Below are 12,018 nucleotides of genomic sequence, written 5' to 3' on the forward strand. Positions count from 1 at the left end.
GATTACATCCTATCCTTGGGCTTCATTACCGAGATCACGGGGATTACCCTCCTGAAACGTTATTGTTTTTCTAGTGTGAATGGTAATGCACATGTCATTGAATTATTTCCTAACAGATAATGCTCGCCTTCAGTCATCACGGAATTTAATTATCACCAATGTTTAGCACAGTTTGTAATTTATGGCTTAGTAATGTTTCCTGTGAGCTACAATTTTACGAAGAACAGAATTTCGCCCCAAACTGATATCTATGCTGTCAATTTCAATCACTGTTGTGTAAGGGTTGCTGCCTAAATCAGATGAAAAATATAACGGAAGACTCACTAAAAAGTCACCACAAAACATCAATTTAATCTGCTACAAACGGAGTCATATTAATTTGTTTTAATTAGAATAAGCATCGTGTGAAACATATAAAGACTGAAACAGTCAAGCACCTACAAAGTCTGTGATCAGCTTAAAGGTCAATTTTAGCAGATGCTAACTGCTGTGTCATCTATGGCAGGACATTTAATCAAAAACAGACAAGTGGGTAAAAAAAGCAATATGGTGAATCTTCAATACTTCAGCAGTTCTCACATGGGAACAGAATGTAATGTGATTCATCTAAAGAAAAAGAAAAAATGGTTCATGAATAATGAAGTTAACATTAAAGCATTGTACAGTATGTGACACAGATAGATTGACAGTGTGTAGTGCTAGATTAAAAATGAAATGTTAGTCTTTAAAACTTTTAATCAGTGACTTTAATAGCATTTCATTACAGTATATATACATTTGGATGGTGCAATTTGGAAATACACAAATGCATAGATAGATAGATATAGTATCTAATAGACTGTTCCTGCTGCTGATAAAAAGCAACAATACTAAAGCAAAAGACATGTCCTAATTCAAATGCATAATAGATAACAAGATACTATGATTTCCAGAAGCCAGTGATTGATGGCAGCCTCTCATAAAGTAAATGCAAGAAGCCTCTGACAAAAACAAGTCTGACTTTAAATATCCGAGTTGGCATTTGCAGCTGGTTGATGTGTTCAAGGTTTTCATTTAATCTCCTCTGCGTAGATTAAATCTGAAACATTAAGAACTGCGATTGTCTCTAAGTACTCTATATTTAGTCTTGAAAGTCTGTTGAACCAAACAAATTGTTTCCCGTACTCTAACCTTTATGCGTTTTCCTGCCAATCAAGTCTCTCTGTTTGCTCGAAGGTATCAATGGCGATGACTTCCTGGCGCTGGGAGTGCGAAGCGGCAGAATTGTGTACAAGTTCAATCTGGGATCTGGTGTGGCGACCATTTTGAGTGAACCCCTGACTCTGGGAAATCTCAGCCACGTGATCCGTTTTGGCAGATCACTTAAGAGTGGATGGTTAAAGGTGAGTAGGTCTGAAATACGAATGAATACTACTAAAATAAATACAGCTAATAATGAGTCTGTATTATTTGGTGAAAGTGTAATATATAAATAGCAGCTGAATTAACTTAATATTCATGGCACTGAACATGACCTATCGTTACCATAGAATAATGATTGTTATTTATACATATATGCCTTTTGTTCTCAAGGTGGATGACCAGAAAAACAAGACGGGCTCTGCTCCAGGACATTTGGTGGGTTTGAATGTCTTCAGCCAGTTGTATGTGGGTGGTTTCAATGAATACACCCCAGAACTGCTGCCATTGGGTTCCCATTTCCAGAATGGATTTCAGGGTGAGTATTTGTGTTTGTTTATGTTACCTAAGCTTCAATTACTGTTAATACACATTGTTATAACCATTCATTGTCATAAACATCTCAAAGTCAGTATGTTTATCAAACGAGTCCCCTAATGAACACTAATCAGTCCCTGAAACATCTGTGAAGGGTATTACAATAAGTAATATTCATGAATACACAAATATGTTGAACATCAGGGTGTTGTAGATAGATTTCTTTAAAATAGTTGTTTTGCCCTTTTGGAAAATGTATATTTCTTACCATCTTAGAAAAAACATCCATTAAATAAAGCACCAGTTTGGTAGCTAAACTAGTGGAAGTTAATAGAGCTTAATAAGTCTTATGGAGTTGTTACGCGACACAGAAATGTAATGAGAACTCGTAAGCAGATAATCAGATTCTCATGACCTTCCAGCACAAGCGGTCGTGATTGTTCGTGGTAAACAGCGTGATAATGGAGTTCACTGGTGGTTATTGACATACTTGAGCAAGGTTGTTCTCAGGGAATAAAGTAAGAAGAGTTCAGCAATAGCTTGTTCCTGGTTAAGGTTTGAATTAAAAGAATGATAGCAAGATGGTTAAGGATGTAAACATTTATGATTTTATTGTAAATACGGGTCTTTGGGAAATTGTATTAACTAGTAAAACGTTAATCTTTTCAACTTACCTCCTATCCAGCAACTGCTGTTTTTTTTCTCATAAATGATTACGGTCAAATAGGAAAAACAACAAGGCCCCTACAGGCTACAATCCTAAAAAGGATTAGACTAACGATTAGCCTGTCGAATTTTCCACCCAAGGTTAGAATGTGCACAATGCCACGAGCACACCGAGACACCAGCCAAACAAGCATAATCAGCATTACTTCTTATGAGCAAAATAATGACTCCAACCATCAGATTCAAAGTACTTCAAACATGGTTAATCTGTCAGATACAAACAAATTCCTCCAGAAAGCTCATTATGTTCGCCTGAAGTAATCGAGAGAGATGTGGTGGTACATTAGAATGTAATACACATTTTTACAAACTGTTTAAGAATTGGCTGTTTCTATTGAATTAAGCCACACAGACTAAAATATTTGCACTAACAAGCAGGTCTGCAGGCTGCTGTGACTCGCTTTTGTGTGCAGTCATTTTCTCTCCCTGTGCCGTCTGCGATTCCAGACAAACAGCAGTCGGATGACATTAATGCTTTTAGGTATTAAAATCCTGGCACCTAGCGTTTGAAATGAATTTAACAGTTGACACCTACATTTAAAGTTGATTACTGGTATGTGGTAGAGATCCACACACATAAAAAAACATTATAATGACACTGAATATTTCTCTTTTTAGTATATTTTTAAAATATATTAAATTACTCATTTGAAATTTACCAAATATGCTATTCATATGATTTGCCAAACAACATTGTTGTATTTTAATCAAGTTTAGTTTTCTTTTTTTAATATATTTTTTGCATTATTGTTGTTCATTGCTTCTGCATAGAATGCAAGTTGTAATTTTGACCAAGTATTTTAGTAGAAATAGCTTCTCAAAGGTTTTTTGCAAATGGCTCATTTCTTGGAAGCATGCAAAGGAAGCACATCAGTGTCACAGGTGGAGATGGTGTGCAGTTAGGAATGTGCAAAAGTGATACGTGCTTCCCTTTGTCATTTTCTCTGATTCAGCTCTCAGGAGCTTTTTGGTATACATCAATATCTATGTAACTTCACTCAATTTCAGCAATGTTTTCTTTATTTTTCAGCAAATGCTCACATTCTCACTAATCAAAATGCAGAACGTGCTAAATATATCTGCCAATGCATAGAAACTCTGGATTTAAGTTTGCAAGCAATGTTGTGTTCTGTTTGTTTATTTTAAATGAAATGAGACATAATTAATAAAGGCACGAAGCCTTGAAAAAGAGCTACTATCTGCTGTCAACATAATTAAGGAACATTTAACTTTGACAATGTGAATTATGATTACCCAATCATTTTTTTCTCTGTGTGTATATCTGTTCATGCAAGTTGCTGAGGTTATTAATAATTCAGATTTTCTGCACGCGTCTAGCCATCACATTGTGTTAATTTATCCCTGTTTTTTTTTTTACCCTTATATTGTATAACATTTAAAAATAATATAAAAATCAACATTGTCATCAACAAAAACCATCTGCCTTATTTTAAATAAATGGCGCATATTTGCCGTTCTGCAGTATTCGCCTGAGTACACCGAGTCCAGGGAATAAACAGCATCATGCTATGAATATTCATGAGCGAACATGACATTTCCCTGCTTCCTGTTTACTCAAGTGACTAAGGCAGAAGAGCAAACACACTTTTTCAGCAAAGTGGAGCAGATTTGTGCGCTTTGTTGTTTTTGGTGTTCCGCAGGTATAACAGTAAACAAGACATTCCTCACCCTTTGTGGCCAATAATAATCTGGGAAAAAAATGACTGTAATAAAAATCAGCAAGGAAATTATAACATGCTGTGCTGCAGCTGTAGGTTTGTGTAGAATGAACAAAGTCACATTGTAATTAGGGGATCCATTATTTGAGTTTTTGACTCTGAGCCAGGTCGTTTGCTGTGCTTTTTTTTTAAGGCTGCATCTTTGATTTAAAAGTTCGGACCAAGAGGGAGGGCATGCTCAGAGCGCCGGGCACTCCTGAGGGGCATCCCAACGCAGGCCGCAGCGTGGGGCAGTGTGAGGAATCGCCCTGCGCCTTCATCGGATGCAGAAACGGGGGGACATGTGTGGATTCTGGTTCAACTGTTTAGTAAGTATTTATGTATACATACAACACATACAGTGATTTAACTAAATGTAAAGTATTACATTCAAGCATGTGAGAAAGGTCTACATTCTGTATTGTGCTACATTATAAGCACACATTTAAAAACCAGGGTTGATTATTTGATATTGAAAAGTATCAGAATACAAAGTTTCTATATGAAAAGAATATAAATCAAAACTTTCACTCACCAGTCAGTTGCAAACGATCTAGTAGTTGTTGGGGAATTTCCATTGAGCTGAAGCAAATTTAATGTAGGACTATGAGTAGAGTAAGTTCTGTATAGAATTTGTAATGATTTCATATTATTTCCATTATTATTGCACTTGAAAGTGGCATTTATTATAAGATAGTGGTATAATGTGAAAACAAACAAAATATATTGCTTTATTTTTCCTTTCTTCTAGTAACTTGCAAAAAGTTAAGTTTTAAAACATCAGATGCAAAATAGTACCAGTTTATATGGCTTTTCTCATGTGTAATACTGATATTATTTTGAATCATTTTAAGTAGTTACATTTTTCTTGCCAGAGAAAGGAATTGTGTTCTGAATTTGATACATCCTCAGCTAAAATAATCTACTGAGTAAGTTTGAAGTTTTTTTTTCTTTCAATTTTTTAAAACCTATTTAAACCAGAACGATGTGGACCAAACACTAGCTACAGTAAGGAAGGGCACAGCAGGGTTTAATTATAGTTACCTATTTTCCAATCAGTTGAAATGAAGGAAAGTTAATCCGTTCACATGAGCCAAAACACACAAATAGACGCACACACTCGGGTGTTTGCCTCCATCGCCTGTGAGTAATGAAAAAGGCTGCCACCATTAAGATCCTGACTGCTGTTTGATTGGCCTGTAATACCGCATCACGCTCCAGATAAAAATCTTTCTACAGTCAGTGTCACCTGTTGGAAATAATACATTTCTGATGTCTGTTCACCAAAAATGTTATTAAAATGGAAAACAGGTAGTGTGTCAATATTTCAGATTTGACATGGGTTTAGTGGGCCTAGCTGCTCTCTCTGGCTAAGGTAATCAATGTGATTATCCCTGTAGCTTCTCTGGAGAAAAGGTGGTGTGAAAGAGAACAACATTTCGCAGCCAGGCAGTAAATTAAATGGCGTGGTTGTTAAACACATTAAATCTGGATGACTGGGAAAAAGAAGCAAAGAGGAGCGGAAATGGGACTGGCTGCTGTGTTTTTTCATTTTTATTTTTATTATAAAGTATTTCCTTTAGGACATGCAGAGTTGAATCATTCTAATTAGCTGTATAGTCTGGCAGGGTGACAGATAAAGTACGTTTTACATATAGTTTGATGATAGGAGTTATGATTGTTTTGCAAAAATATATATTGTGATTTAAGTAGATTTAACAAGGCTGTTTGTGTGTGTGTGTGTGTGCGTGTGTGTGTGTGTGTGTGGTGGGGGGGGGGGGTGAGGTACAAATAATAGACACACAAAATAGGTGGATTATCCTGGGATTTTTTAAGTGGGAGTATTGAGAACATGTGACTGACTGGCAGGCCAGCTGGCAGATTAGATGGGTTTAACCGACATCAAACCCCATGCAAAGTTTATAAACTGGAGAAAATGTGACTTGGAAATATGTCAAGGCAACATATAACCAGGAGGTGGTGCTGTACACAAACTTTACTTAGCATGGAGCTGTTAGCATTCACTTAAAACTCAGTAATAATGTATATCTGAAATACTGGACCAAAAACAAACAAACAAATCATATTAATAAAAAATATATATGTTAATATTTTCCAAAGCTGAAAAAAGTCTGGTCAGTCTCATAATGTGGGAGAAGTGTAGCAAGTGTCCTCGCTTTATATATATATATATATATATATATATATATATATATGTATGTATGTATGTATATAAGGCTTTCACTTTTTCCCGTTAATATATTTTCCAGGTTGTCATAATACTGTCTTTGGCGATTAATCAGGACTTGCCTAAACTGGGATCTCAAGCCTGAGAACTTTGTCCTCATCCTCTGTTCAACCTTCAACAGATAGTGTGTTTGTTTCCTCTCTTTAATAGCTGCCAGTGTCCATTAGGATGGAGGGGAGCGCTCTGCTCAGAGACCGTGTCTGTTTGTGATGCCGAACACAGCCCGCCTCCTCGCTGTGCCCACGGCGCTACCTGTGTTGCTCTTCCAGACGGGTACGCCTGTCAGTGTCCGCTTGGCACGACAGGCATGTACTGTGAGCAAGGTCAGTCTGGCACTTTTACTTCATTTTATTTCAAAAGAAGTACTGAAAGGAGCTGGGAATTTAATTGCCTGGATATTCAAGGTCATAACTGGTAAATGTACAGTTTAGAGTTTTGACCTGTTTAAGCTTTGTAAAGGCATATTGATGTGTCATTCTGTTGTCAAGTTTCAGCAATACAACTGCGTCCAAGGTCTCCATACGTTTGTGTGCAATGGGTTGACGTAAGTGTGACGTTAGTCAAACTGACGTTATAACTTTTGTTTTCGAGTTTTTCGAGTGAATTATACATCCCTACAATGGTCTTCCCCACAAACATGCAGTGGCAATGAACACTAAAAGGAAAGGAAACACTTGACAGTGGCAGGCCTCGGTGCTTGAAAGGTTGAGAGCCACGTTATCACACCTATGAAGCTTCTCCTTGTGTCGAGAGACGGATTTGAATGGAATGGGAAACGATGTCAAATCTCTCCCACTCTCATTATGCCTAGTTAATTGTGCAGACGGGGCTGATTCGCTCACAGAGAAGAGCTCCAACGCTTCCCATGATTCTAACGGGCTCGTAGGGTCTGGCCTTTTCTCTCTCATGCACACAGTCAGCAGTCCCATAGATTTCAGGCGATGAATGCTGTTACTGGAACACAGACAGCTTACTGATCAGGGCCGGCGGAGCCCTGTGCTAAGCAGGTTTATTTAGTGTAGTTGCCTGTTCAAGTCATAGTGTGTCAGCACGACTTTTGATCATCGAACTTGCAAAGTTGGCAAAAACAGGATATACAGAAACTCATTCAGACGAAAGCTTTGCAAGGCAGTTGTTCAAGTAGAATACTGCATTATCCCACAGAATTAGACTGAAAGGATTCTAGAGACGTATTCATTCACTATCTGCGGGAACAAATAGAGGTATTTTCTTCCGCTGGAACACGTACTCTCAAAAACTTGGCCCAAGCATTCGGGTAGACAAGATGAATAATAAAAATTGACGTGGAAACTTTTGGGTTTGCATATTTATGAAGCTTTTTCTAATTGAGCGGATGGTTGGGGGGTGTTGTGTACTCTTTTGAGAAATGTACTAAAAGTCTCAGAATGGGTTTTAACATTTGGAAAAAAAATGTAAATGGATATTAGCCACAGTGTAATCATCCTTGTCAGATGTAAACCGAAAGCACTTACTAATAATGCTTCCACTCAAGAGATTAAACAATTCCCGCTTCTTCCCTACTTCAAATTAATTCCTCACCTTTAAATCCTTCAGTATGAGTCATTTATTAGGTCACTGACTAATAAGTGGTTTAAAGGAGGATTGATAAGCTTCACAGGCCCTAATACAACTTGGTCTCCGTTTCCGAGCATAACAAATTTAGATTAAGCATTCTAACCTTCTGGGGGCTTTTACATGTGGCAAACAATATTTTCTGGATATAAACACATGCCACAAATTTGTAAATAATTCTCCATGTCTTTTCATCTTTCAATCAACATAAGAACATGATTTTTATTTTATTTTTGTAAATATATAGTTCATTTATTTATATTTAAAATGTAGTCATATTTGTTTCCTGCTTAGTGTCAAGTCATGTAATTGTGTAATTTCTCAAACACATGTACTTATTAGCACATTTTAAATACAAATTTCACAATAAAATCTAACTACTACTTTCATGTAATGTAAACCTTCATTTTAAACCAAGTGGACACCATATCTTTATATGTGCAAGAAATTGATTAATTGTATGCCCATGAGCTTATGTGCCTTTCACAACACATATTGAAGCTTCATCGCAGTAAATTCAAATAAGAGTAGCATCATATTGGGTCAGACTGCACGAAATGTCTTCCTCAGGACAATAATTAACGTTTACATGCCACCTTGTGGCTAAATCACATCATGGTTTTATGTTTCCAACTCTTGCCATTACAACTAAAAGGTAACCATTAATACTCGAGAAAATTCCCATTAAAATAAAGGTACCTTTCCTCAACAAAAGAGCTAAAGAAATGCACATCATTGACATGCAAGTGTATTTACATGTTTTATTATTTACAGTATTTTAATGATGTGAAAACTGTTCCTGCATACTGGACTGTTTACTTTAATCTTCTGTTTAATATACAATTTTGTTCAGATTAATTTTGTATTTTATTTAGGTTTCCACTACTTTTTAAATTAAATAAATAAATAACTGAGCTGTGAATATTGGAATATGTAAGATTTATGTATGATGTATGATTTATGTCGAATATGTATTATCCTTCTTGATTAAAATAATGTAAATACCACCAAAATAGATAAGAGAAAAATGTCAAAACACTGATTTCTGGATCACTTTACGTTTCTCCTTGAGTTCATGTGTTTGACAGCCCTGATGCACAGTCACTCTGCTCTGTGTTCAGCACTGGAATGATGTGTTTGTCTCTCCAGCTCTTGCCATCAGCGACCCATTCTTCAGCGGTAACAAGTCCTCCTGGATGGCCTTCAGTCCCGCCAACATCAGGCACAGCACCGACCTGCGGCTGCAGTTCCAGCCTTTGGCTCCAGATGGTATCTTGTTCTACACAGCTCAGCACCTCAGCCCTCGAGCAGGTTGGTGAAATAAAAGACAACCAGAGCCTTGTACCAAATGCCAGCTACAAAGATCATGTGCAGAATATAATAATAATATAGAAAGTGTGGCCTTTAGTTTTCTCTGTAATGTTCTGTGCGTGTGTCACACATTTGGAAGCTCAGAGTAAGTTTCCACTCTCGCAAAAAGCATTCACTAAGATGATTGAAAGGAGCAGAACAATTGTCTCCCAAAGCCGCTTATTGTGTAGTCATATATTCCTGTGGTATAATCCTGTTAAATCCAGGCAGTTAAACTGATGAAAGGTCTAATATATTCTTAGAGCAGAATGCCCTGACATAACCCCTAATTAGCAGTACATTCGTGCAAGATAAAGTATTTGTGGATATTTTAACCAGAAAACAGTAGTAAGTACTTATTCTAATGTATTTCTCATATGCACATTATGTGTTCATGTATGTGTAGTTAGAGAGATAGATATATAATTTTTAGTGTTTGCTAATAGATTAAAAGCAACTTCCCTCAATTTAAACATTAATGATGTTAAAATGCTGTTTTTCATATTGGTGGATTGGGGGAGGAGAGGCTATAGATGACCTTCTAAAAAACAGTTACTGAAGTGGTCCTCCACAATATTTGTAGGGCAACACTGCTCTAAGGTAACAATAAGCACTGCCAGGAATTTTCAAACGTGTGGAAACTTGAGAGTAAACAGATTTTGTGTGTACACAGTTGCTTCTCACCATTTGTGTTTGTCTATAAGCATTTGTTGTTCTTTCCACAGGAGATTTTTTCTGCATATCTCTGAGCCGTGGATTTGTACAGCTGCGCTACAACCTTGGAGATAAAACTATTGCACTGCAGTCACCGGAACAAGTAGATACTAGTGGCAAAAGCTGGCACTTAGTGCATGCAGGCAGAAATGGAAATAAAGGCTATTTAGTCATGGATGGCGCAAAGGTAATGCAGAACACTACTATAGGCATGACTGCACTGGATACAAATACAAACCTTTTTGTGGGAGGAGTGTCGCCTTTGAATGCAGTATCAAGTAACGCTGTGGTGGATGAACCGGTCAGCTTCACTGGTTGTATTCGAGAAGTCATCATTAACGAGCACGAGCTAAATCTAACGGAGACCGGAGCCATCGGTGGTGCTGATGTTGGAGACTGGGACGGCACGAACTGTGGATATAAAGTGTGCAAAAACAATGGGACCTGCAAATTGAACCGCTTCAAACTGTTCATGTGCGTCTGTCCCCCACTCTGGACTGGGCCCAAATGTACCCTGTCCGTTTACTGTGTAGACAACTTGTGTCAACATGATTCCCTGTGTGTTCCTGACGTTCCCTCTGCGACGTACAACTGTGTGTGTTCATTAGGATGGGAAGGGAAATATTGTGAGACAGAGAGCTCCTTCCAGGCTGCCAAGTTCACTGGCAACTCTTACATTAAATACCGAGATCCCAACTATGAAGTAAGAAACTTGAAATTGACCAAGATCTCATTTAATTTCACCACCAGCAGACCTGATGGTCTCATACTGTGGATGGGGGCAGCTGAAAATGAAGACAGCGACTATCTTGCGGTTGGCCTAAGCAACGGCAGACTCAAAATTGCCATAAACCTCGGCGAGCGCATTTCTGTCCCTTTCATTTCCAGCAAGACCACACTGTGTTGTGACAAATGGCATTCTCTATCTGTGATACAAAATAGGACGGTTATGCAAGCGTACGTCGATGAGAAGAGGGTACTTTATGAGGATGTAGATCCATTTGAGCGTTATGTTGCCTTGAATTATGGTGGCATCTGTTTCTTTGGGGGGTTTGAGCTTCACAGAGACATTTCACAAGTGACAGCTGGCCTTTATACTCAGGGTTTAGCAGGCAGAGTAAAAGATGTTGTTTTGTTCCAGGATCAGAGAAAAGTGCTTTTTCTTCAAAGCTCAGAGGGCTATAATGTTCATAGTGGAGACTCCTAATTTAAATAGAAAGGTGCGCCTTGTTTTCTAGCATCTTATTATATGTAGTAATGTTTGTAACCCAGTATTATACATTGCTAATTGTGTTGTTTTTTCCTTAAGGTCAGATGGTAATTGGCCAAGCAGTATTCAGCTTGTGTACAGGGATTTATGTAAGTACACTGATCAATGTATACAACAATTTGTATTGGACAATGACCAAAAACACCACCAACATTGTATTTAGTTAGATATTTGTCTGATACCAAATATTTGTAAGAATGTTATAAGGTTAATTGAAAAATATTGAAATTTCTTACACTTTTTAAATTTTGTATATGAAGGTAATATGAAATAAAAGTCTGTTATCACCTATGGCTTCTAGAACTAAAACCATTCAAATACAAAATTGAATACAGATAATTGTATATGTCAGACTGCCCACCTACAACTGTTATACAATGATTTATGAAGCTTTTGCCTTCCCTTGCACTGAAGAACAATGTCCATTTCAAATGTGTTTTCATGACAATCACTCAAAGCTTTGATAGAAAAAAAGTATCTGTAAAGTTAGACCAGTTAAACTGTAGCCCAACACCTACTGCCTCCAAGCATTTGTCCACACTGGCCCTGAACACAGAGCTTCTGAATAATTCTTGAAATGTAATTTGTTGGCAGAAAATTCTCACCCAGAGTAAATCTATACAACAAATGCCAAACTATGGATTCTAGCTTCTTCTATCCATATACATTTTAGAAAAAAGGGT

The 12,018-nt window shown here is 37.3% G+C and overlaps 1 protein-coding gene across 1 annotated transcript in view; it reads left to right on the plus strand.

Annotated features, from left to right (window-relative positions):
- Positions 1 to 11,955, plus strand: part of eys (eyes shut homolog) — a 215,284-nt gene extending 203,329 nt beyond the window's left edge. The window contains exons 43-48 of the mRNA XM_066696777.1: positions 1,216 to 1,382; positions 1,573 to 1,717; positions 4,315 to 4,489; positions 6,559 to 6,731; positions 9,151 to 9,312; positions 10,077 to 11,955. Of these exons, the coding sequence (XP_066552874.1) occupies positions 1,216 to 1,382; positions 1,573 to 1,717; positions 4,315 to 4,489; positions 6,559 to 6,731; positions 9,151 to 9,312; positions 10,077 to 11,272 (2,018 nt within the window). The 3' untranslated portion in view covers positions 11,273 to 11,955. The remainder of the gene's footprint in view (positions 1 to 1,215; positions 1,383 to 1,572; positions 1,718 to 4,314; positions 4,490 to 6,558; positions 6,732 to 9,150; positions 9,313 to 10,076) is intronic.
- The last annotated feature ends 63 nt before the right edge of the window (positions 11,956 to 12,018 follow it).

This window comes from Amia ocellicauda, chromosome 23, assembly GCF_036373705.1.
Source record: "Amia ocellicauda isolate fAmiCal2 chromosome 23, fAmiCal2.hap1, whole genome shotgun sequence".
NCBI classification, from domain to species: domain Eukaryota; kingdom Metazoa; phylum Chordata; class Actinopteri; order Amiiformes; family Amiidae; genus Amia; species Amia ocellicauda.